The 25831-nt window shown below is 44.0% G+C and overlaps 3 protein-coding genes across 4 annotated transcripts; 1 reads left to right on the top strand and 2 right to left on the bottom strand.

Annotated features, from left to right (window-relative positions):
- Positions 1-411: 411 nt before the first annotated feature.
- On the top strand, positions 412-10465 carry LOC109910193 (potassium channel subfamily K member 2-like). 2 transcript variants are annotated; one of them, XM_031797414.1, is made up of 8 exons: positions 412-1050; positions 2375-2454; positions 6150-6425; positions 7594-7711; positions 7916-8076; positions 8467-8653; positions 8882-9018; positions 9238-10465. In XM_031797414.1, exons 3-8 carry the CDS (start codon positions 6237-6239, stop codon positions 10198-10200), a joined length of 1755 nt encoding a protein of 584 aa, XP_031653274.1. In that variant the 5' UTR covers positions 412-1050; positions 2375-2454; positions 6150-6236; the 3' UTR covers positions 10201-10465. The 2 variants fall into 2 exon arrangements, with proteins under 2 accessions (XP_031653274.1, XP_020364918.1); XM_020509329.2 differs by lacking the exon at positions 412-1050 and having other exon boundaries at positions 1400-2454.
- A 2408-nt stretch (positions 10466-12873) lies between these two features.
- On the bottom strand, positions 12874-19631 carry tgfb5 (transforming growth factor, beta 5). The gene is made up of 7 exons (XM_020509510.2): positions 18311-19631; positions 17187-17350; positions 16147-16279; positions 15831-15941; positions 15418-15595; positions 14981-15134; positions 12874-13361 (listed from the first exon to the last, which is right to left on the bottom strand). Exons 1-7 carry the CDS (start codon positions 18702-18704, stop codon positions 13203-13205), a joined length of 1293 nt encoding a protein of 430 aa, XP_020365099.1. The 5' UTR covers positions 18705-19631; the 3' UTR covers positions 12874-13202.
- Positions 19632-23745: 4114 nt separating this feature from the next.
- On the bottom strand, positions 23746-25401 carry trmt112 (tRNA methyltransferase activator subunit 11-2). Its single transcript, XM_020509362.2, has 4 exons — positions 25149-25401; positions 24929-25030; positions 24606-24698; positions 23746-24353 (listed from the first exon to the last, which is right to left on the bottom strand). The coding sequence occupies exons 1-4, from the start codon at positions 25221-25223 to the stop codon at positions 24252-24254; spliced, it is 372 nt and encodes a 123-aa protein (XP_020364951.1). The 5' UTR covers positions 25224-25401; the 3' UTR covers positions 23746-24251.
- Between the last annotated feature and the right edge of the window lie 430 nt (positions 25402-25831).

Below are 25831 nucleotides of genomic sequence, written 5' to 3'. Positions count from 1 at the left end.
TAAGAGAGGGTTTGGCCGGCAGGGATGTCCTTGTCTCATCGCGCACAAGCGACTCTTGTGGCGGGCCGGGTGCAGTGCATGCTGACATTGTTGCCAGGTGCACGGTGTTTCCTCCGACACATTGATTCGGCTGGCTTCAGGGTTAAGTGGGCATTGTGTCAATAAGCAGTGCGGCTTGGTTGGGTTGTGTTTCGGAGGACACACGGCGCTCGACCTTCGTCTCACCCGAGTCCGTACGGGAGTTGCAGCGATGAGACAAGACTGGGCCTACCACTTGGATACACCGAAAATGGGCTAAAAAAAATATAATAAATAAATAAATAGAAATGGTTGCGTTTATATTTTTGTTCAGTATAAATAATGATATACTAATAACGTGGACATATTTTGGGTGACGAAAACCCTCTCACTTCGCCTTTTCCTAAACCAGGGGTGGTGTAATTCTGCATATCTTAATCCCACAAACCCTGTATTTAGCAGGGAATAATATTTGCTCAATATCAGCTCAAGCTGAGCAAATTGAGGTGTAGAATTACTGATCTACAAATTATATTCCCTGCTAAATAATAGGTTTTGTGCGATTTAAGATTTGCTGAACTTCACCTCCCCTGGTTTTGGCAATCCCTCTGCCAAACACATACGCACAACCAGACATTGATTGATTGATGGATTGGAGAAAGCATGTGTCAATTACAGAACATTTCCTAGAGTTTCCTACCTGCAGCAACACCAGTGGACAGTGCTGGAATTACTGGAAAAAAGCAGTGTCTTAACTCCTGGCCCTATGAGAGACAAAAACACACACACACACACACACTTCCTAGAATCCCTCTTCTCCTCCATCACAGTGATGTAGAGTCCTGAGCATGGGGAAACACCTTTCCCACTGCCAGGAACACACACACACTTAGTGGACACACACTTCTCCTCTGTGAGCTTTTGGACATACACACATCTACTCACAGAGCGTTTGATGGTGAGAAGAGCCTGGACACCAAGAAGCACATACCATACTGGTTCTTCAGACTTCATTGTTTCTCCTGAACTCAGGTAGGATTTAAAGTCAGTTGCTTTGTTCAGATTGGTTTATTTTCTCACCTATTAGTAATATACAGTATTTGTTGTCTGAGAAGACATTTATGTACTTGTTTGTGGTGTATGGATTGCAAGGGGCGAACTAACCGGCATCATCGTATGTATAACGTGTTTCTGTGTTCAAGTGTAGGCTTTGGTTCTGGTGGGGTCATCAGTTTTTTTTATAGACAATATTTTAGCACATCATTTTATTTAACTAGGCGAGTCAGTTAAGAACAAATGATTATTTACAATGACTGCCTAGGAGGAGAGAGAACTCTCATCATCAGTTAACTGCCTTGTTCAGGGGCAGAACGACAGATTTTTTACCTTGTCAGCTCAGGGATTTGATCTAGCAACCTTTCGGTTACTGGCCTAACGCTCTAACCAATAGGCTACCTGCCGCCCTCAAATGTATCTGGGGACATTATCTGTTTTTGACATTTCATTGAATGATTTACTTACTTGCATGACTGTCAATTGTTTTTCTCCTCAAAAACAGTTTCATAGCTTTCAGTCAGTGATTTGGGTAACAAAACTGTCCTTCCAAAGAACATTGGCCATATCAAATGCCGAGGGAAATGTTGGAAACATTCTTTATGATGTATCTTTAAGCTCTCAATATAAATGACTGATACAATAAAATGTAATGCTATGACAAATGTACCCTAAAATATGAATCATTAGACAAATAACCTGCTGTTTTACATCCATCTCATGAGCTAGGTGGAGACTGGCGCCAAAGCCTCTTCCCTCCTTGGCAGTTCTGCACTCCTTTTTGTTTTTAACTGCAATACATTGGAAACATGATGATTTATCACAATTTATGCCACGCTGTTTGAGCTGGGATATTTCACAACACATCAAACACACATATCTTACAAAGATCTAAAAATATGCCAGGATAGGTCTAGACAACGATAACAAATAATACATTTTCAGCCAATGCATAGACGTCCATACAAACCAATGCGTTCCATTAGATCAGAATGCTAACAGAACTCCGGGAAATATCAGAAAGTTGACGCAGTTCTTTGAAACACCATGGCCATCTTCTGGTTCTGGAGGTGAATATCATTTAAAGAAAACAAACTGTTTAAACTAGATAAAGATAAGCATCCTGAACATACTTAGATTAACAGCGAGATGTATGTTTAGCAGGTTGGCAGAGGCTAATCGTTTAAAAATGTTGGCCAGTTGATATCCGGGACAGTCTGGTGAGTGTCAGTGTGTGTTGTTATGACAGGGGCACTAACGTAGACGCTGGTCTGAACCCTCCTACTATTATTCCCCCTTTCAGCCCTGGGCCTAGTAGAGAGGAGAGAGAGAGGAGAGAGAACTCTCATCACCAGATCTTCAGGATGGATAAAACGTGGACAAGTGAGTTATTTAGAGCGGGATGTCTTAACGGTAGTAAAGTCACACTTTCCTCTTTGGGTAAATCCAGTTGAATTCAATCACTTTTTGACAGCACCACTTTTGATTTGAATGAAATCATATATACATATTTGCCTAAAGTGACTTTTGGACATGAATGCCGAATCATTCAAGAGATGGCACTTATTTGGTACTCCTTGTGTATATGTCCTTATTGTTATTTTATTGTTACTATTTCCTTTTAAACTCTGCGTTGTTGGGAAATGTCTCGTAAGTAAGTGTTTCACAGTAATGTCTACACCGGTTGCATGTGAGATAAAATTGTATTTTATTTAAAATTTGACCTTTTTGCATACCCCACCATACCTATTTTATAATAAATTTAAAAAAGTAAAGTAATTTCCAACATTCACTCAATGCGTTCTGGGTTTTTACGAAGTGCAGGACAAGCTATTCCATCAGAACGTGTTATCGGACAGCTAGATGATACCTACTTATATTTTGGAAGTTAATATATTCCATTTAGATAAAATATAAGGCATAATAACCGTCATCAGAAGATACTATTAACACATAAATATTATTTGCCACATAAATAATAGCAGAAGAATAATGCTCTCATTGAAAACTGTACACCCGATGTTGTCTTCTCACACTATTCAAACTCCACAATCGAATAAATAGCCTTTGAAGCTCTCTTAGCCAATAGATCACATATTGAAAACAAATCATCTGAACTGAACTAGAAACATATTTTGGAATTTCTGTGCCTCCTTGACAAACACAAATCAATATCCAAAAACAGCATGTATATTTTTTTCCGCGAACCTGTGTAACCGGAGTGAAATGGTTAGCGGGGTGCGCGCTAATAGCGTTTTAGTCGGTGACGTCACTCGCTCTGAGACCTTGAAGTAGTTGTTCAACTTGCCCTGCAAAGGCCGCGTCTTTTGTGGGGCTATAACGATGCTTCGAGGGTGTCAGTTGTTGTGTGCCGAGGGTCCCTAGTTCGAGCCCAGGGTGGGGCAAGGAGAGGGACGGAAGCAAAATTGTTACACCTGCACATCATCATCTCCTCTCATTTGTAGCAACAATGTGAAGGTTTATGGCAGGTGGAAACGGTGTTGCAGTAGTCTAGTGTGAGGGGTTATGGCAGGGGAAACGGTGTTTCAGTAGTCTAGTGTGAGGGGTTATGGCAGGGGAAACGGTGTTGCAGTAGTCTAGTGTGAGGGTTTATGGCAGGGGAAACAGTGTTTCAGTAGTCTAGAGTGAGGGGTTATGGCAGGGGAAACGGTGTTGCAGTAGTCTAGTGTGAGGGTTTATGGCTGGGGAAACGGTGTTGCAGTAGTCTAGTGTGAGGGGTTATGGCAGGGGAAACGGTGTTGCAGTAGTCTAGTGTGTGGGTTTATGGCAGGGGAAACGGTGTTGCAGTAGTCTAGTGTGAGGGGTTATAGCAGGGGAAACGGTGTTGCAGTAGTCTAGTGTGTGGGTTTATGGCAGGGGAAACGGTGTTGCAGTAGTCTAGTGTGTGGGTTTATGACAGGGGAAACGGTGTTGCAGTAGTCTAGTGTGAGGGTTTATGGCAGGGGAAACGGTGTTGCAGTAGTCTAGTGTGTGGGTTTATGACAGGGGAAACGGTGTTGCAGTAGTCTAGTGTGAGGGGTTATGGCAGGGGAAACGGTGTTGCAGTAGTCTAGTGTGTGGGTTTATGACAGGGGAAACGGTGTTGCAGTAGTCTAGTGTGTGGGTTTATGACAGGGGAAACGGTGTTGCAGTAGTCTAGTGTGTGGGTTTATGGCAGGGGAAACGGTGTTGCAGTAGTCTAGTGTGAGGGGTTATAGCAGGGGAAACGGTGTTGCAGTAGTCTAGTGTGTGGGTTTATGGCAGGGGAAACGGTGTTGCAGTAGTCTAGTGTGTGGGTTTATGACAGGGGAAACGGTGTTGCAGTAGTCTAGTGTGAGGGTTTATGGCAGGGGAAACGGTGTTGCAGTAGTCTAGTGTGTGGGTTTATGACAGGGGAAACGGTGTTGCAGTAGTCTAGTGTGAGGGGTTATGGCAGGGGAAACGGTGTTGCAGTAGTCTAGTGTGTGGGTTTATGACAGGGGAAACGGTGTTGCAGTAGTCTAGTGTGTGGGTTTATGACAGGGGAAACGGTGTTGCAGTAGTCTAGTGTGTGGGTTTATGGCAGGGGAAACGGTGTTGCAGTAGTCTGTGCGGGAATAATGACAAGTGAACCTGGGGAGCTGTGTGTTCACATTGCCGGAACCGGACTCCAATCACCTCTGGAGATGCTTTCAGTTCGGTTCGCTTCTGAGGCTCTTTTGAGAAGTCTGAGTTTCTTTGGAGTGTTCACACTGCAAAAAAAAATTAAGCGAACCGCACTCAATTCACAAAGAATGTCTGAAAGGTACCACGTGTGAAAACACCCATAGATCCTATTTTACAACATCAGACGTTTTTGTGTTGTACCCCGTTGAGACAAAACATGCTCTTGAATACAGGGTTGTTGTCATGTTTTGGCTGTTAATTGTACTTAAACGGCAATTAAATTGAAATGTCAACTTTCAAATGCTACCACAAAGATGGTAGAGAATGTTGACTTGAATGGGAATATCTTTTGTTTTAAATTATACTGTCAATCCTCCATAGGAAACTTATTGAAATTATAGAAATCTAGACAATGGAATGGACATGACCATTTAATTTGACATTCAACACAGGTGGACCGGCGGCCATCTTTGTGGTATTAATTAGAAGTAAACATTTCAATGGTGTTCCAGTTCATTTACAGTGGTCTGAATCGTTAGGTCCATTCTATTAATTAGATTTCTATGATAGAAATGACACCCACCCTGTATCCAGGAGCATGCTGTGTCTCAACCAATGGTGGGCACAACACAAAAACCTCAGATAATGTAAAGTTGGTTAAAGTAAGTTAAAACATATGCTAATATGAAAAAATTCATAGTTTAGGCATTTTTAGGTAATTGATGTTGAAGGTTAAATTACATTTTTATTTAATTTCTTTAAAAAAGTTGATCAAGTAGTTTCACAACCCTGTTTGTAAGCATTTAAAATATTTTTTTCCAGTGGGGAAGATATGTATGTCTCATGGTGTGCCGGGTTCTGCAAAACGGGTTAACTTTGAGCACCATTTATCTCCTGAATGTTCTGGCATTCAGGTCCAAAAAGTCACTTTCTGACCACTTCTTCCACGGGAAAACATGTTGGAGAATGTTGTTTCAATCAGAAGGGACGATGTCAAAAAGTTAATGAATTCAAATGGATTTAAACTTCATATCTTGTCTCACACTTTCATGTTCTGAAAATGACCAGAGAACCACCCTGCTCTGTGTTGTTTTTTCCTTGATATAGCTCCTCAAATAATCCCCATTATCAAGTTGTTCCTGATCTTATATTTCCAGAAAGAGATCATCATCATCATTGAACACACACACTCAAAATCCTATTTTCCCTAACCCTTAACCTAACCTAAACCCCTAACTATAAATGTAACCCTAATCTTAATCCTAGTTGTAAACCTAACCCCTAAACCTAAAATGGCCTTTTTTCCCTTGTGGGGGCCAACAATTTTTTCCCCTTGTTTTACTATCCTTGTGGAAAACAGAGGACTTCTGTTTCCCACAAGGATAGTAAAACCAAACTAAAAATGGTGTGTGTGTTTGTGTGTGTGCATGCAGCTGTGCCACCGTGTGTATCGTGGAAGAGGCCGTAGAACAGACCCTGGCGAAACCTGACTCCTGTGGTGGGGGGGTGTGCTCGGGGCGATGCGGTGCCCCACCCTGCTGGCCCTGCTGGCAGGGGTCATGCTATACCTGGTGATAGGGGCGCTGGTGTTCCGGACCCTGGAAAGCCCCCAGGAGAGCAAGGAGCACGAGAAGCTGCTCCGTACCACACGTGACTTCCTCCAAAACCACTCCTGTGTCACCGCACAGAACCTCAGCGATCTCATCATGGTACACATACACCAGAGCACACACATTTGAGCTGAGAAATAGACACACACACCAGAGCACACACATTTGAGCAGAGAAATAGACACACACACCAGAGCACACACATTTGAGCAGAGAAATAGACACACACACCAGAGCACACACATTTGAGCAGAGAAATAGACACACACACCATAGAGCACACACATTTGAGCAGAGAGATAGACACACACACACACCAGAGCACACACATTTGAGCAGAGAAATAGACACACACACCATAGAGCACACACATTTGAGCAGAGAGATAGACACACACACCATAGAGCACACACATTTGAGCAGAGAGATAGACACACACACACACCAGAGCACACACATTTGAGCAGAGAAATAGACACACACACCATAGAGCACACACATTTGAGCAGAGAGATAGACACACACACACCAGAGCACACACATTTGAGCAGAGAAATAGACACACACACCATAGAGCACACACATTTGAGCAGAGAGATAGACACACACACCATAGAGCACACACATTTGAGCAGAGAGATAGACACACACACCATAGAGCACACACATTTGAGCAGAGAGATAGACACACACACCATAGAGCACACACATTTGAGCAGAGAGATAGACACACACACCATAGAGCACACACATTTGAGCAGAGAGATAGACACGCTCACACCAGAGCAAGCAGACATAAACACACATAATATACACCTTGGCAGGAATAACTTCAGAGAGTGAAAGCATACACTTGAACAGACAGACGAGTTAAAACACATCTGAGAAGAACCTCACCTAAACAAAGTCCCATGTAGAACCCCCACTGAGAAGGTGTAGCCCAGGGGTAGGCAACTACATTCAGCCATGGGATGATTTATGTCAGTGTGGATGGTCGGTCGGGGGGCCGGAACATAATTAGAATAATTTATAAATGAATCACAACTAGGCACCAAAAGGGCTTTGAAATGAAAATGACATTGAGACATGATCACGTCTTTTATTGATTTATTATATATACTTGGAAACAGATTTCCTAAATTAAACACATTTTTAGCTGAATTCCTGGTAATTTTATATTTATTTATTTACTAAAACCTAAAATCCTAAAAAGAACACAGACCCCAGATGTAGCCCTAGTCTGTCTGTTCTGTCTCTGTACTGTCAGAGTGTGGTGAAGGCAGTGGAGGCGGGCCTGGATGTCAAACACAGCTCCACCAACTTCACTAGCAGGTGGGACCTGGCCAGCGCCTTCTTCTTCTGCGGTACCATCATCACCACCATCGGTGAGCCTTTGTTCATTTTTCCCTCCTGCAAACCATTTGGTAATAACTTAGTCAGCCAGATGTGTATTTTGAATTTGACAGAAAATGAATGATCCAATCTCAGAAATACAATGAACCTCAATAGACATGCTGGTGAATTGAATCATTTTTAAATGATATAGATTAACATATAGGTGAATGTATATGGTCTCCCTCTGTCCGCAGGGTTTGGCAACCTGTCTCCCAGGACCAAATGGGGCCAGCTGTTCTGCGTGTGTTATGCCCTGGTAGGGATCCCTATGTTTGGTTTCCTGCTGGCTGGTGTCGGGGACCACATGGGGACGGGGCTGAGGAAGGCCGTGTGGAAGATGGAGACACTCTTCCTGGTTAGACTGTCTTGTCTCAGTGGCTGCTTCATTTACAGGATGTCATCTCATTGTTCTCGCCTGTCTCAGGGGCTGCTTAAGTGATGTCACTGTGCTGTAAACAGAAGAGGCCATCTTGGAGTCTCTAGCACTTGAAACATGTTACACACAAGTAGAACAGAAGCCGGCTTAAACATTCAGTCAGTCATTAGATACTTCCCAATGTAACTTTGCAGTACTAAAAAAAACAAAAAATGATTGTTTCTGTTTATCAAAGAAAAGGCACATTATTTGATCATCTTGAGGATGATCTTACCCTCTCCATCCTTTTTCCCTCATCTCTCCATCTTTTAATTCTTCAGTCTTTCCCTTCTTATTTTGTGTCCCCTTCTCTCTCTGCCCCTCTCTCAGAAGCGGCGGGTCAGTCCCACTTATGTGCGGGTCATGTCTGCTGTTCTGTCCATCCTGATTGGCTGTCTGATCTTCCTCGCCGTGCCAACGCTGGTGTTTAAGGAAGTGGAGGACTGGTCCTTTCTGGAGGCGCTCTACTTTGTGGTCATCACCCTGACCACGGTCGGCTTCGGAGACTATGTAGCAGGTACGAAGTGAACACTTGTTACATGAAAGACACTGTACACACTTTGGACAGTACAGACTCTGGAGAGTACACACACTACACATTTCTATCAGTATACACACTGTGAAAGATACACTTGATATTTCATAGGGATATGGACCTGTCTAAGCCCTTTTGTTTGTGTGTATGTGCATGCTTGTGCTCCTTCGAGTCCATGCGATTCCAATGCGTCAATGTCCTTGTGCGTAGGTGCTAACCGGCGGGACGGAGATCTGTTTAAGCCCCTGGTGTGGCTCTGGATAGTGTTTGGCCTGGCTTACTTTGCTTCCATACTCACCATGATCGGGAACTGGCTGCGGGTTCTGTCCAAGAAAACACGTGCTGAGGTGAGTGGTAGTGAGTGGGACACAAACCAAGTGATTGGAAGGGCTGGTGAAAGGGTCCATATGACAAGATCTGGACAAAGATTTTACTGAAAGGCAATTTGGATTTGTACTGTCAATATTTACTTATCCTCTGTCTCTCTGGCTTTCTCTGGGTCTCTGGGACACCTCTCTCTTTCTTTCTCTGACTCTTTCCCTCTCCCTCCCCTTTCTCTCTCTCAGATGGAGGAGTTGAGGGCCCATGCTACAGACTGGACACAGAACATCCAGAACATGTCCATGGACTTCCGGATCCCCAACCCTCTGGAACTCAACGACCCCTTCCTGCTGCAGCGGCGCCGCTGGAGACGCAGCACCCGGCAACGGGTCCGCAGGGGGGCGCTGGGGCACCGTGGCAGGCAGGGCGCCACAGGGGAGAACGGATATCTGCCCAATAGGTGGGTCACACGCTCCATGACCCGTCTGGAGGTCGTGAGGTTAGGGGGGGGTGAGGTTAGGACTGAAGGGGTGAGGTTAGGACCAGGGATGGGGCTAGGGGTAGGTTTGAGGGCAGATTGCAGGGTCAATGCGAGGTCAGAGGGGCGGACGGTTGCGAGGTCACTGTCAATGCCTTCGGCGCGCTCCGTGATGGAGTTAGACTATGACCCTGATCCTGTTGCGATAATGATGATGCCATGGGAGTCGGGCTCTGTGTCCGAGTCTCCAGAGTCTGACTCCAGATCAGTTGTCTCCTCCTCTGACTCTCACACCTCTGACATGTGTATGCCAGTGCGGAGGATGCCTTTTGCTAGTTTTGACCCCAGTGGGTCTCTCTGTACTGAACAGAGGGGACGCCATGGAGGATCCAGGCTGGTATATTTCAGGGAGGACGTCCGGTTCCCTGTGCCTCTCCATCAACTCCCCAAGTCACCCAACTCCACCATGCCGCTCCCCATGCCGCTCCCCATGCCCCCTTTGCCCACCCCGCCAGGCTGCAAGATGCTAGATTTCTTCGGGGAGAACTTGGCCTACATCGACGAGTCGTCGGACACGCTAAGTGACCGGAACCAGACGGTTGAGGGAGGTGTCAGTCCTCGTACCCGGATACACCGCATGAGGAGGCAGCTGAAGGAGAGGAGGGACAGCGACATGCAGCCCCCCTCTAACCCGCCGACTCCTCCCCCTCTTTCCCATCTCAGAGACTGACACCGTGACATGCAGTCCCCTCCTCTAACCCCCCCACCCCTCCCCCATCTCAGAGACTGACACCGTGACATGCAGTCCCCTCCTTTAACCCCCCCACCCCTCCCCCATCTCAGAGACTGACACCGTGACATGCAGTCCCCTCCACTAACCCCCCACCCCTCCCCCATCTCAGAGGCTGACACCGTGACATGCAGTCCCCTCCACTGACACCCCACCCCTCCCCCATCTCAGAGACTGACACCGTGACATGCAGTCCCCTCCACTAACCCCCCACCCCTCCCCCATCTCAGAGACTGACACCGTGACATGCAGTCCCCTCCACTAACCCCCCCACCCCTCCCCCATCTCAGAGACTGACACCGTGACATGCAGTCCCTTCCACTAACCCCCCCACCCCTCCCCCATCTCAGAGACTGACACAGTGACATGCAGTCCCCTCCACTAACCCCCCACCCCTCCCCCATCTCAGAGACTGACACCGTGACATGCAGTCCCCTCCACTAACCCCCCACCCCTCCCCCATCTCAGAGACTGACACCGTGACATGCAGTCCCCTCCACTAACCCCCCACCCCTCCCCCATCTCAGAGACTGAACAAACTGACAGACACAGGTCCTGAAGGGGGATACTAAGGCTGGTCTTTATTACTAGTGTTCAAAGGAGAAGCAGACCTTAAAGCTCAATGTGGGATCAATGGATCAAAGGGATCAATGTGGACCAGGCCAACAATTTATTAGATCTCACTGACTGAGGACCACAGTCACCATTGAGAAATATTTGTATGAAAACCAATGAATGTATTCAGCAGCACAGGTATAGAATATATAAACTGTCTCAGCTCAGTGAAGTCAGACTCACTGGGTTGAGAAATAGTACCAAGTGTAGTACAACAGCTCCTCTGCATAGGTGTAGAGGCTGCTGTCCTGCTACTGGAGCTCAGCCCAAACCTCAGACACCGTTTTTAAATGACACTAAAGTGGATGGACTTTTTTTAATAACCATTTAGATCTGGTGTCAGAGATCCATGTCCCTGTATATCCAGTGTCCTTCAGCATGTGGGATATTCAATACTCTGCTTGTATAACTTGTTTGTTTTGACGCTGTTCTGTTGCCCTGAATGTGTATGTGCAAAACTGGTATTTCAAATAGAATTGTGCTTTTCTAAATAAAGAAAAGTCCTATACAAACCTACAATACTGTATGTTTGATAGACTGATGAGATAACAACATGATATACTGTGTAGAGAGGCCTTGGGGAGGGGTGTGGGTGGGGCTAGAAGGGATGTCAGATTGTATGTGCACATACTACACACACAAGCACGCACACACACAAGCACCGTCTCAAAGTCACTCACCCAGACACACACACTCAGACACCCAGAGGAGTGTTACTTTGGGATAAGTGCAGGTTGAATATAGTAAGGGGTGGTTAGGTGGAAAGGACTAACAGATGCTGGGCTGGTTTACAGCCGGGGACGGAGGGGTGGGACCTCACCACACCTCCATCCTGCAGCCTGCCAGCCACTCAGGGGTCTACCCCCCTCATGTCCTCTCACCCCTCCTTCCCCTTTACAGAGAGGCCAAACCTCCTTTTCCCAGAGAGGCTGGACAGGGACGGGCGGGGCCCCAGAAAGGCTCACAGGGACTGGGGGAGGAGGAGAGGGTTAATGGGGGTACAGTCTGGTTACTATGTCCGACTCTCTAGGCACTATCTATTTTTCATCACCTTTCTGTGTTTGGCGCATAAAGCAGACCGACTTGGCAGCCGAACAGACCCCACTCTGTTTCTCTCTAGGTTCAGTGTCAACCACAGCAGTACACAGAGCCTAGAGATAAACATACAGAACACTGCAGTCTCTCTCTCAAACCACTGAAATACCAGAAGGCCTAAATATAATTTGAGTTCCAGGGTGGATGTATTTTGAGTTTTTATGCATCTTATCAAAAGTGGTTAACGTGGCCAAACTTTGATTTGTGTGACTGGATCAATGTTATCAATATGACCATAACATTTTATACAAACAGCAATCAAGTAAGAAGTAAATGACAAATAAATAAAAAGTGTGGTTATAGCTGTGCAAAGCCCTACCATGCCAGACCTAATAGTTACAAATTTGCTAAGGCTACAAAATGGCTACCACCGTCCAATGTGGATGTGTTCCAAATTGGGCCTATCAGCCCATGTCTCTCCTTTGAAAACCTCCTTTCTGTTTCATTCCTCCTCTCCTCTCACCACAAACCCTGAACGGGTTTAAATCTGGCATTCCGTGAGTGGTCGCTCTGGAAATCTTTCACATCCTGTTTACGCCAGCAGATTTCAGCCCTTACCGCAGAGAGCTGGCTAGAGGCCTCTACTGCCTGGACACACAACCTCACTCTATCCTTTATTTTGCTTCCCGTCTCATATTTCTCGCTCTTTCTCCTTCTCTGTCCTCTGCTCACTCCCCTCTCTCGCGCTGTCATTTTCTCTTCTCTCTCTCAGCCTCTTTCTCTTCTATCCTCTCTCAGCCTCTTTCTCTCTCCATCTCCTTCTCTCCCTCTAGCAGCCCAAAGGAAAACTAGCTCACATCAACAGTTCACATCCAAATCGTCTCCCTTTAGGAAATGCACACAGATCTCTGCCTAAAGCTACTTGGTGGAGTTCACATAATCTTATGCAACAAGCACACATTGTATTTCCAACCAAAACACTTTAATATCAGATTTTGAAAATGTGAAATAAAGTTTAATAAAGCTATTTCAATTAATAAGATATTTACAGTATTTTTGACCTTATGAAAGTGGGGAAAAGACCCACAATTGAAGACAATTTCTCAGTTTCATACTTGTGAGATTTGGAAAAAAACAGCCTGTGCCAGACTCCGACTGTGTAAGTGAAATGAAGGGTTGAATATATAGACAGAGAGGGTCAGTCTGTCCTTTTTGCTTGAGGAGCACAAGTAGTCGTTGTTTTGTCAAGCTCTTTTCCTCCTCCTTCCCCCTCCCGTCGCTGGGCTCCTGCGTCAGCGGCACTTGCAGGACCTGACCACCATGTTGGAGAGCTGCTCTACCTTGGGCGTTCGGCCCATGAAGTACACGATGGTCAGAGGCTCCAGGTCCTGAGGTACGCAGCACGGAGATGCCGACGCCTCAGGGTTCAGCTTGTTATACAGTGGCAGGATCTGTGTGTGTGTGAGAGAGAGAACATGAAATATCCCAAAAACACTACTTAAAGAGAGAGTTCAACCAAATTACAAAATGACACATTGGTGTCCTTACATTGAACAGGTATGAAAGTGATCCATGCTTTGGTTTAGTTTCCCTGGCACTGTTTCCTTTTGTGGCACATATTCCATTCAAGTCATGGGACCGATATTATAATTTTTTGCACGTCATATCCAAACCATCCGAAAGTATCTAAAATTGACTGACTGTGAAGTTCAACAAAGTCACTTATAGATGATTTGAACGTTATGAGTGAAAAATTTTAACGGTTGCGTGACTTGAATGGGATTTGTGCCACAAATGCTAAAACGTTAGCATGTGGAAACAGTAGCAGGGAAACTAAACCAAAGCATTGATTGCTTTCATAACTTGTCCATATTTGTATTTGGTATTTGTCTTTATTATGGATCCCCATGCAGCTCCTCTTCCTGGGGTTTATTATGGATCCCCATTAGCTGTTGCCAAGGCAGCAGCTCCTCTTCCTGGGGTTTATTATGGATCCCCATTAGCTGTTGCCAAGGCAGCAGCTAAACAATACATCATATAACTCTGTCACACCACCACATATCCACGACTGCTTACAGGGAAGGAAACTAATTGGAGTCGGTTTGGGCGCACTAACCCTTTAAGTACTTCCATCTAACCTTACTACTGTGTTGAACAATATGGTTCTTTAGGAGCACTGGGATGTGTAACCAACGGACTGTGCAGGGTGCTGAGATGACAGGACATTTCAGCTACTTGTATAGCCATGCTGTAAAAGTGAGTGTATGGTAATAAAGCCATAAGACCTGACTGTGACTGAGGTGATAGAACATTTATGCCACTGTAGTGGTTGGGGGTTAACTAACCATGTTGTGGTGGTTGGGGGTTAACTAACCATGTTGTAGTGGTTGGGGGTTAACTAACCATGTTGAAGTGGTTGGGGGTTAACTAACCATGTTGTAGTGGTTGGGGGTTAACTAACCATGTTGAAGTGGTTGGGGGTTAACTAACCATGTTGTAGTGGTTGGGGGTTAACTAACCATGTTGTAGTGGTTGGGGGTTAACTAACCATGTTGTAGTGGTTGGGGGTTAACTAACCATGTTGTAGTGGTTGGGGGTTAACTAACCATGTTGTGGTGGTTGGGGGTTAACTAACCATGTTGTGGTGGTTGGGGGTTAACTAACCATGTTGTAGTGGTTGGGGGTTAACTAACCATGTTGTAGTGGTTGGGGGTTAACTAACCATGTTGTGGTGGTTGGGGGTTAACTAACCATGTTGTGGTGGTTGGGGGTTAACTAACCATGTTGTAGTGGTTGGGGGTTAACTAACCATGTTGTGGTGGTTGGGGGTTAACTAACCATGTTGTGGTGGTTGGGGGTTAACTAACCATGTTGAGGTGGTTGGGGGTTAACTAACCATGTTGAAGTGGTTGGGGGTTAACTAACCTTGTTGTAGTGGTTGGGGGTTAACTAACCATGTTGTAGTGGTTGGGGGTTAACTAACCATGTTGTAGTGGTTGGGGGTTAACTAACCATGTTGTAGTGGTTGGGGGTTAACTAACCATGTTGAAGTGGTTGGGGGTTAACTAACCATGTTGTAGTGGTTGTCAGCGCTCCAGAGGTATGGGCAGCTGCCAGAGCAGAAATTGGCCTTGTAGCCCTTCGGCTCGTGGATCCACTTCCAGTTCAGGTCCCGGCGGAAGTCGATGTAGAGAGATCGCAGACAGCAGCCCGCGCCTGAATTCCTACAACAGGTAGGAGAGATGGACAGAAAACACTCTTTCATTCTGATCCACACAGAATATATGCTACTTAATAAGTTTCAGGACAGCAAGCCTAGCAGACTCCCTATTAGCCTCCAATAGATTCATAACAACAATAAAACAATCATCAATAATGTGTCTATGAACAAATATGCAGTGATTCTGTATATCAAAGACCAAAATAAAGAGATAGCGCTGATAAGTATATTCTATGGTTGTAGATAACAATGTAGGTTTTTGGCTTCTGGATCAGTGTTTCCCCTACCTGGAGCAGGTGGTGGTGTCTGCAGCAGCCCTCCTCTTGCGGGTCTTTTTGCCCGGGTTGTCTACCCTGTCACTGGGCAGCAGGGTGAGGATGAGGTGGGGGGTCTTAGTACTAAACTCTACCTGGCCCTTAGCCCCCGGCTTCCGCACCTGCTGCTGAAGCAGCTCATCATCCAGACCTTGGGAAGAGGAGGAGGAAGAGAGGGGGAGGGAGAGGAAAATGAGGGAGAGGGGTGAAGGAGGAGCGAGAGAAAGGGTTGGTGTGGAGTGATCTCATGGAGACATACTGTAATGGGAACATTTGTCAGCCAGAATGCTGTGTGTAAGTGAATTGAGAAGCTCAATCATTAAAAAAAGAGCCATGTGTTACGTGTCTATGTTACTTAACATAAACAAGTTCTACAACAAGCAGACCTGCGAAGCGTGTCTCCAGCTCCTCACTCTTATTGAACACAATGCTGTTGGTGGAGGGAACGAAGGTGCAGCATGGACAGTGAACACCCAGCTTCAAACCCAGGTTCCTCTCTGAAAGAGTGATATGGAGGATGAGAGGATAAAGTACAGGTAGAGAGATGGTAAGAGGAGAAAACAGATATATACCTCTAAATGCGTGTGCAATAACCACTAACTTAACAACATTCAAGGTGTCAAGGAACATTTTACGTGACACCTTGAATGTTGTTAAGTAGATAAAGGAGTATAGAGCCATGTGATATGCTTGTCAACGTACCCTTATGAGCCAGCCAGTCCTTCACAGTGTCAGTGACATCCACAGAGAGCCACGCCCCCTTGGTCCGTGGGCGAACAGTTCTGGAATCGATGTATCTCTGCGAGGGTCCTGTTGGCTCTTCTGGCTCTATCACCTGACAGAGACATAGAGGGAGAAACAAAGAGAACCAGAGGATAGCGTGTAACCCTCTGTAGATGTGCTCTTGAACATCAGTCCACAGCTGGCACAAGGGAGCGTTTACAATGAAAGTGACTCCAAAATGACACTACATTATTTACCATTCATTTCTATTGGGCACAAAATCATCTGAAACACAACCAAACTGAACTGCAAATGTATCCAACACGTTTGTAGAGTCACAAACTAGGAATAAGGGATCAAATACTAAACGTTTGACTACTTTATTTATAAGAATCTGAGTGGTGTCAATGATTTCAACCCCTACCTTTCTGAGAGAAACAAATGATTACTTGTTAAACAAAATCTCTTTCTCTGAGCAATAGTATTATTATAAAATAATATAATTTCCCAAAACATTTTTGCATACAATATAGCTCTGTATTATTAATTTTATACAATCGTTATTGCTCATTTTTATGAAGGGTGTCAATCATTTCAGACTCCACTGTATTGCAGTTGCAGTTCTAGGATATTGTGACACCTGGAGTGGGTATATGGTATTGTGACACCTGGAGTGGGTATATGGTATTGTGACACCTGGAGTGGGTATATGGTATTGTGACACCTGGAGTGGGTATATGGTATTGTGACACCTGGAGTGGGTATATGGTATTGTGACACCTGGAGTGGGTATATGGTATTGTGACACCTGGAGTGGGTATATGGTATTGTGACACCTGGAGTGGGTATATGGTATTGTGACACCTGGAGTGGGTATATGGTATTGTGACACCTGGAGTGGGTATATGGTATTGTGACACCTGGAGTGGGTATATGGTATTGTGACACCTGGAGTGGGTATATGGTATTGTGATGGGTCTACCTGGTGCGGGTAAGTGATGGTGTAATGTTGTCAGTACCTGATAGATCTCTACTCTCTGCTCTGAGGTGCGGGCCTGGGGGTTGGGTGCTCTGTAGATTCTGAACTCAGCTTTGACCAGGGTGCTGGAGTTCCTGTCCACACCACTCACATCGAATCCCACCACTCTGTAATATGGGCTGGGGACTGGAGGGTTCACTGCATCTATGGGAGTGGTAAGAGATATTGGACTTATTGGAAATACTAATACCTGGACATCAATTCATTAATAAATATGCAATCTTCACCTCAACCTGTATGCACAAATTACCTCGACTACCAAGTACCACCTGTATTATAGCCTCGTTATTGTTATTTTATTGGTACTTGTTATTCTTTTTTTACTTTAGTTTATTTGGTAAATATTTGGTAAACTCTTCTTGAACTGCACTGTTGGTTAAGGGCTTGTAAGTAAGCATTTCACGGTAAGGTCTACACTTGTTGTATTCGGTGCATGTGACAAATAAAGTTTGATTTGAATCTACAATATAAGCTAAATATTGTATAGCCTATCCGAGCGTCTCACACACATATCCTAAATCATCGAGGTATCTGACAAATGGTTGACAACTTGGCAAGGGTGGTAGGAAGGGTTGAGTTGGGTACTTTCTAAACGTAATCGGTTACAGTTACAACCTGTCCAAAATTGTAATTAGCAACGTAATTTTTGGATTACCCTAACTCAGTAACACAATCGGATTACTTGGTTACTTTTGGATTACTTTCCCGTTACGAGGCATTAGAAGAAGACAAAAAGGATCCATCAAAAGCGTTTGGTGTGTCATCATGGTGGTCTCTGACCTGTGGTCAGACACTCAGGTGGAACGCATTTTTTCAGTGCTGAATTGAATGTCATTGATAAAACAAAAATATGTCATCATGTATTTTTTTCCGCGAACATCCTTTCTGAATGTAAAAGTAATCCAATAAGTAATCACGTAGTTTTTCAAAAGTATCTGTAAAAAATATATTTTTTGTAATCAGATTGGTGGTTGGAAATCATTACGCATATGCGTTATAGTGCTGTACAAAGTTTTTTTATATATATAAATCACTTACATAAAAAGGGACCACGATTGATTTGCGACATATATTGAAAATATAATTGTGGAAAGCGCCACTCACTGATGTCTGTGCGCTGCGGAAGCATGTCTATGCGCTGAACCTCTTTTGCATAATAATCCTCCTCGCTGCTCTCCCGGTCGCACGCGGACTCGGCCTGGCGCGCACGCTCCTTCAGCAGCTCCCGAGTGCTGTTGTAGAGCAGCATCACCTCAGCGGGCACAGTCTCGGGCTGAGGGCTCGGTGCGGGGGGCTCCGGTGGGCTCCGGTAGCGGAGCTTGCTGAGGATCTGACCACGAACGGCCTCGATGCGCTTGGACTTCTGATCATCCAGGCTGAATGACTGGCAGGTGGAGAGCCCCTCCGCGGACACCGCCAGCCGGAGCAGCAGCAAGGCGAGGTGGGTCAGCCACATAGTCCGGTGGTCAGATTGGTGAACGGACTCACTCGGCTCCATATGAAATCTTCAGGAATCTTTCAGTCTGTGTCTGTCCGGTGCAGTCCAATGCGCACTGAGGACCTGTGTGGAATCCAATGCGCACTGGCGAATGTTTTAGCAACTCCCAGAGTGTAAACTTTATTAACAGGGAATTTACGTTTGAAAAACTTCTAACACGTAAAAACCCCGAAAACAATCTGCCAAATAAGTGAAAAAAGAATTCTTACAATTTAAGAATGCTAAATGACAAACATGTAATGTAAATTTAAGAGTTCAGCCCATGTCTTACATTGCAAAGTTCTATCAAATAATTTGGAAAGTGTATGTTTGTTCATGTTCCTCTCTGACAGCCTCTGAGCAAATGAAAGAAAAAATCACTATTATTTGTATTTTTTATTATCGGAACTGAATGCTATGGATTCCTGCTATAAGGGTGACTTCACTGATTAAATAAATTATAGTCATGGGCTATGAATTTACAAACATTTTGAGAAAATGTTGATGTAAACCAATCAGCATGGTTGGCTCGTCAAATTATTTCACACTACATACAAGTTAGAATATGATTAAATCCTCCATGGAAGAAATATTTGTACTCCCGAAAAAAAAAACTCCTCCAGAAAAATTTAAATACATTATAGAGCTTAGGGTAAGCGTTGGTACAGTCCCATCCTTAGAAAATTAAGAACAATCTAACCCTCTTGATTCTTCTGATGTGGATATCAGAGGGGGAAAAACGATCCACTACAGCAAAAAGGTCTGATGCCACTCTTTCATTTCTTGGCAAGAAAAATAAATCATCCAGAGCTGTGGGACAGTAACTTCAGTGTGCAATGCAAGGTGTGTGTGAAAGAGAGAGACAGACAGACAAAGCAACAGACAGAACGAGAGACAGAGAAACACAGTGGGTGATGGGTATGTGTCATTATGTAGGTATCTCCCTCTCATCAATTCAGAGCACACACACACACACACACACACACACACACACACACACACACACACACACACACACACACACACACACACACACACACACACACACACACACACAAATTGCAGATATATTTTTGGAAAATCTCCACACCACAAAAAGGGTTTGCACAGGCCTCCCTTCTATCCTCAGGTAAGTATCTTGTTGAAACATGTCAAAACCACCACTTGATAAGTAGCCAGGCCTAAAATCTGTCCATGATTTGTCCATGTTACCCAGTCTCCATTGCAAAGCAAAAAAGTTATAGATGGAGTTTGCTAATTCCTTGGCTTGTCATATTTGACTGATCATGGTCTCATTCGTCTTCCCTCTAGTTATTTCCATAACTGTGACATGTCTCCTAAGTGTGTCCTACATAAATGTAGGCCACTTGTCCCATATCTAGTATTTATTTCAATCTTTTAATTTTCAGTTATAATAAATGAGTAGCCCAGTTATTCAGTCCCACCCTGTCTCTTTCTTTCTCTCTCTCTCCCCCTCCTTCCCTCTCTCTTACTCTTCTTCCCAGTCTCATTGTTAATTACAGTTCAGAAGCCCGGGACTGTTAATCTGTCAAAGGAGGCTTTTATTGCAGCTCTCTCCCCATCCCATTATACTGTTATTATAGTTTCGGCTCCAAGGCTGTAATTGCAGTAAGTAGAAGGGGTAGGTACTACAAAGAGAAAGAGAGTAAGAGACGTAAGCAGCCCAAAGGCTTGTGGCAGGCTTTTTTCTCTCCTTGCAAGGTTTCTAAAAATGATAACACTACAGGGGAAGTTTGGGAACAAACACATTCTTGTTTCAACATGCTGTGCCCCAGAGCCTCAGACGGTGCACCCCCATGGCTGCTCAGAGCAAATTTAGCCTACGTGGATCTAGGGATGTTTGGCAACAGCCAGTGTTACTGTCGGACCTGGGGTTAATGGATCAAAGGGGCCTAGTGGTTAGTTGTAGAATTGCAATGTGTGGGTATAAAAATACTTCCTCAAAAACAACTTATCCCTGGCTGGAGCTTTTTCGCTTTTCCTCAGTCCAAATATAGTCATGACTCGCCACGTCATCTATCCCCTAGCTGTTCTCCTGCCTGCGACAACAAACTCAAGGATATGGTTCTCTCTCTCTCTCTCTCGCTCGCTCGCTCGCACACACAAACACTGCTGTCCCATGTTATAGAGACATTGAACCACTGGTCACTCCCGTTTCACACTGTGTATTTAAATACTGTATCCCGACATAGCTCATTCTAATATTTCTACTACTGTACATTGTATTTTAGTTACAGTGTTTATACACACCACATTTGTATTTATATACTGGATACTTGACATAGCTCACTCTAATATACAGTACATGACCAAAACTATGTGGACACCTGCTAGTCGAACATCTAATTCCAAAATTGTGGGCATTAATATGGAGTTGGTCCCCTGTTTGGAGGCTGTTAGAGCAGCACTCTTCTGGGAAGGCTTTCCACTAGATGGTGGAACATTGCTGCGTGGACTTGCTTCCATTCAGCCACAAGAGCATTAGTGAGATTGGGTGCTGATGTTGGGCGATTATCTAGAATCATATAGAATGTCATTATAAGCTGTAGCGTTACAATTTTCCCTCTCTGGAACTAAGGGGCCACGCCAGAACCATGAACAACAGCCCCAGACCATTATTACTCCTCCACCAAACTTTACAGTTGGCACTATGCATTCGGGCAGGTAGCGGTCTCCGCACATCTGCCACACCCAGATTCGTCCGTTGGACTGCCAGATGGTGAAGTGTGATTCATCACACCAGAGAACATATTTCCACTTCTCCAGAATCCAATGGCGTCAAGCTTTACACCACTCCAGCTGACACTTGGCGATCTTAGGCTTGTGTGTGGCCGCTCAGCCATGAAAACCCATTTCATGAAGCTCCAGACGAACAGTTCTTGTGCTGACGTTGCTTCCAGAGGCAGTTTGTAACTCACTAGTGAGTGTTGCAACCGAGAACAGACGATTTTTATGTGCTACGAGCTTCAGCACTCGGCTATCCCGTTCTGTGAGCTTGTTTGGCATACCACTTTGCAGCTGAGCCATTGTTGCTCCTAGACGTTTCCACTTCACAATAACAGCACTTTCAGTTGACTGGGGCAGCTCTAGCAAGGGAGACATTTGACAAACTGACTTGTTGGAATGGTTGCATCGTATGATAGTGCCACGTTGGTTCCAATGTTTGTCTATGGAGATTGCATGGCGGTGTGCTCGATTTTATATACCTGTCAGCAACAGGTGTGGCTGAAATAACCAAATCAACTAATTTGAATGTGTGGCCACATACTTTTATATATAGTTTATCTACTGCTGTACATATCATTCTTAGTCTAGGTTGTGTAAATTCCCCCGGTGTACATATGTAGATTGCATTTTGATACTGCTAGAGTGCTATTTGGGTTGTTAATTGGATTCGTTGTTAATTGGATTAATTGGATTCGTCCCGCCATCCTTAATTTCTTTCCTTTCTTTTTTTGTGTATTTTTCTGCATATTTTAGCTGTTTGACATTTGACTGCATTGTTAGGAGCTAGTAACATAAGCATTTTGCTGCACCGCTATAACACAGGCTAAACCGTGTACGTGACCAATACACTTTGATTTAATGATTTACAGTTGAAGTCGGAAGTTTACATACACCTTAGCCAAATTCATTTCAACTCAGTTTTCCACAATTTCTGACATTTAATCCTAGATAAAATCCCATTTTAGGTCAGTTAGGATCACCACTTCATTTTAAGAATGTGACATAGTTGAGAGAATGATTTATTTCAGCCTTTATTTATTTTATCACATTCCCATTTGTTCAGAACTTTACAAACACTCAATTAGAATTTGGTAGCATTGCCTTTAAATTGTTTAACTTGGGTGAAACATTTTGGGTCGCCTTCCACAAGCTTCTCACAATTAGTTGGGTGAATTTTGGCCCATTCCTCCTGACAGAGCTGGTGTGAGTCAGGTTTGTAGGCCTCCTTGCTCGCACATGCTTTTTCAGTTCTGCCAACAAATTGTCTATGGGATTGAGGTCAGGGCTTTGTGATGGCCACTCCAATACCTTGACTTTGTTGTCCTTAAGCCATCTTGCCACAACTTTGGAAGTATGATTGGGGCCATTATACATTTGGAAGACCCATTTGCGACCTAGCTTTAACTTCATGACTGATGTCTTGAGATGTTGCTTCAATATATCCACATCATTTTCTTTCCTCATGATGCCATCTATTTTGTGAAGTGCACCAGTCCCTCCTGTAGCAAACACCCCCACAACATGATGCTGCCACCCCCGTGCTTCATGGTTGGGATGGTGTTCTTCGGCTTGCAAGCATCCCTTTTTCCTCCAAACATAACGATGGTCATTATGGCCAAACAGTTCTATATTTGTTTAATCAGACCAGAGGACAGTTCTCCAAAAAGTATGATCTTTGTCCCCATGTAGTCTGGCTTTTTAATGGCGGTTTTGGAGCAGTGGCTTCTTCCTTGCTGAGCGGCCTTTCAGGTCATGTCGATATAGATACTTTTGTACCTGTTTCTTCCACCATCTTCACAAGGTCCTTTGCTGTGGTTCAGGGATTGATTTGCACCAAAGTATGTTCATCTTCAGGAGACAGAACTCGTCTCCTTCCTGAGCGGTATGACGGCTGCGTGGTCCCAGTGGTGTTTATAGTTGCATACTATTGTTTGTACAGATGAACGAGGTACCTTCAGGTGTTTGGAAATTGCTCCCGGCGATGAACCAGACTTGTGGAGATCTACATTTTTTTTTGTGATGTCTTAGCTGATTTCTTTTGATTTTCTCATGTCAAGCAAAGAGGCACTGAGTTTGAAGGTACACCTCCAATTTACTCAAATGATGTCAATTAGCCTATCAGAAGCTTCTAAAGCCATGACATTTGGAATTTTCCAAGCTGTTTAAAGGCACAGTCAACTTGTGTATGTAAATGTAATGTATGTAAACCAAATTGTGATAGATTATTTCACTTATAATTCACTGTCTGTAAACAATTGTTGGAAAAATGTCTCGTGTCATGCAAAACTATAATTTGTTAACAAGAAATTTGTGGAGTGGTTGAAAAACGAGTTTTAATGGCTCCAACCTAATTGTATGTAAACCGCCGACTTTAACTATCACAGTTTAACATACTTTACCTTTCAAGCATGACTAAATATAGTATTGATATGTTGTTGTTTTTTTACATTATGTAGTTGATGTGTACCAGTATTTATTTATCTGTGTAAATTAATTACAAGGGAAAGCAGGGTACCAAGGAAACCAAGGAGTTGTACTTCTACGGCAAAAAATCCACCGAAACATTTCTATAAAAATAAATAAAACAAAATCAGCTCACAGATATTGGACAGCATTCAGATCCGTTCTGTGGTTTTCTTGGGGCAGCAGTGTGTTCACATTTCATTGCCCAAGGTACTATACTATATAACCAATTCAACAGTGTGGTATTTCTTCCTATCCACTCAAACAAGAGTCCAGTTTTCCCCTCACTTCTAATGCCAGCAGTCCCATACAATGAACGGTTGGGGTGGAGGGTGGGTTAGCGTATAACCCCCTCCTCTATGCCTCGTCCTCATTCAGCAGCATGTTGGGGACCCCCCGAGAGATGGGGAACTCACGGCCAGACTCTGGGCACTGCAGACACCCTTCCAGCACCTCCACCTGGACAGAGACAGATAAACGTCACATGACCTGTAGTTACTCTGCGTGTGTGTGAAAATAGGGTTAAACCTACAATCACGTTTTATCAAGCAGAATGAAAGTGCCAAGAGGGAACATGACGGAGACTCTACCTAACCACTAGATGTCCTCATATTCCCATAATAAATGTATTATGCTTCTTTCTATTGACCAAAATAGTCGTTGATAGAACTAAGTAATGAACAACAACAGGTTATTTATGGTGAACCTCACCTCCAGCAGAACCCGGTGTACTTTACGCAGGAAGTCTTCATTATTCTCATAGTCCGTGACGAGCTCTGCAGGTAAATCTTGGAGATGACCCAGCTGGAGAAAAGACCACAGTTAGGAATTAGGATATGCAGGAAGACAGTGATATTGCCATACAACCACAATCACTTTAACAATATTTTAGGTAAAGCCTTTCTGTATCAGACCCAAGTATAGTTAGTGTACATGTCATCTAGCTGTTGGCCTAGCTAACTATTCTACCTCTGTTGGATACAGTAGCTTGAAATGACTTTGTACAAGTGTGTTAGTCAGACAGACGGACTAACCCCATCAGCCGCCTGAACCAGGGCGCTCCACTCCAATTTGGGGATCATTCGACTCACGAAATTGGGATTAAACTCCACCTCACTCACTTTCACCTCCGTCGCCTGGGATCCGCACAAACGGGATGAAAATAAACACATATTAGCTAGCTAAATACGTGGTGCATTTAACACATTGCAAGTTGCCGCAACACTACAAGTAGTTTTGAGCAGACTTCCTTACCTTGATGAGGAGAGGGTATCCTTTGGTTACCCCTTTCACGTGAGAGGTCAACATGTTGTGTGTCAGTAGTTTCATGCTTACAGTCTATGAATGTCGCTTATATAATCAAAGAAAGTGGGAGAACCAGTAACTTTGTCAATATATATTATATCTACAGTAACTATAATACTCTACCGTGCAAACTAAAAACAATGAGTTTACATGTGGACCGGAAATGTCGAAATTGCAACAGTGAACAGTTTCCCCCAAACACAGACCATCCTAAAAACAGGTTCCTAGCAGTACAAACGGTTTCCGGAAAACATAATTTATATTGTATATAATTTATATTATATATTTTTAACTAGGCAAGTCAGTTAAGAACAAATTCTTATTTGGTCGTCCTGCGGGGACAGGAGTTGAGATTAAAGATAAAAAAATATAGGACAAAACACACATGATAAGAGAGACACCACAACACTACATAAAGAGAGACCCAAGGCAACATAGCATGGCACAATCTTTTATTTTGTCAACTGTAAAAAAAAATATATATATAAAAAAATTAAAAAGCACAAAACCATGTTAAGTTTTTTATATTCATGTTTTATTTTTTGTATTAATATGTGTACTCATTGTCTTGATATTATACAAGTCATTCTTACAGATATGATATAGTAAATACACAAGAGGTTAGCAGGCAG

This window comes from Oncorhynchus kisutch, linkage group LG19 (assembly GCF_002021735.2).
Source record: "Oncorhynchus kisutch isolate 150728-3 linkage group LG19, Okis_V2, whole genome shotgun sequence".
NCBI classification, from domain to species: Eukaryota; Metazoa; Chordata; class Actinopteri; order Salmoniformes; family Salmonidae; genus Oncorhynchus; species Oncorhynchus kisutch.
Note: the sequence above shows the minus strand (reverse complement) of the source record. Positions and strands in the feature narration are given on the sequence as shown.

What these genes read in the sequence shown, in the direction of transcription:
- LOC109910193 (XM_031797414.1), top strand. Translation starts at nt 6,237, where the DNA reads ATGCGGTGCCCCACCCTGCTGGCCCTGCTGGCAGGGGTCATGCTATAC. An exon ending in CTTCGGAGACTATGTAGCAG is followed by an intron (nt 8,654 to 8,881) that starts GTACGAAGTGAA and finishes CCTTGTGCGTAG; the next exon opens with GTGCTAACCGGCGGGACGGA. An exon ending in CCAAGAAAACACGTGCTGAG is followed by an intron (nt 9,019 to 9,237) that starts GTGAGTGGTAGT and finishes TCTCTCTCTCAG; the next exon opens with ATGGAGGAGTTGAGGGCCCA.
- tgfb5 (XM_020509510.2), bottom strand. Translation starts at nt 18,704, where the DNA reads ATGGAGCCGAGTGAGTCCGTTCACCAATCTGACCACCGGACTATGTGG. An exon ending in GCTGGAGACACGCTTCGCAG is followed by an intron (nt 15,596 to 15,830) that starts GTCTGCTTGTTG and finishes CCTCTTCCCAAG; the next exon opens with GTCTGGATGATGAGCTGCTT. An exon ending in GACACCACCACCTGCTCCAG is followed by an intron (nt 15,135 to 15,417) that starts GTAGGGGAAACA and finishes TACCTGTTGTAG; the next exon opens with GAATTCAGGCGCGGGCTGCT.
- trmt112 (XM_020509362.2), bottom strand. Translation starts at nt 25,223, where the DNA reads ATGAAACTACTGACACACAACATGTTGACCTCTCACGTGAAAGGGGTA. An exon ending in GATACCCTCTCCTCATCAAG is followed by an intron (nt 25,031 to 25,148) that starts GTAAGGAAGTCT and finishes TGCGGATCCCAG; the next exon opens with GCGACGGAGGTGAAAGTGAG. An exon ending in TGGTTCAGGCGGCTGATGGG is followed by an intron (nt 24,699 to 24,928) that starts GTTAGTCCGTCT and finishes TCTTTTCTCCAG; the next exon opens with CTGGGTCATCTCCAAGATTT.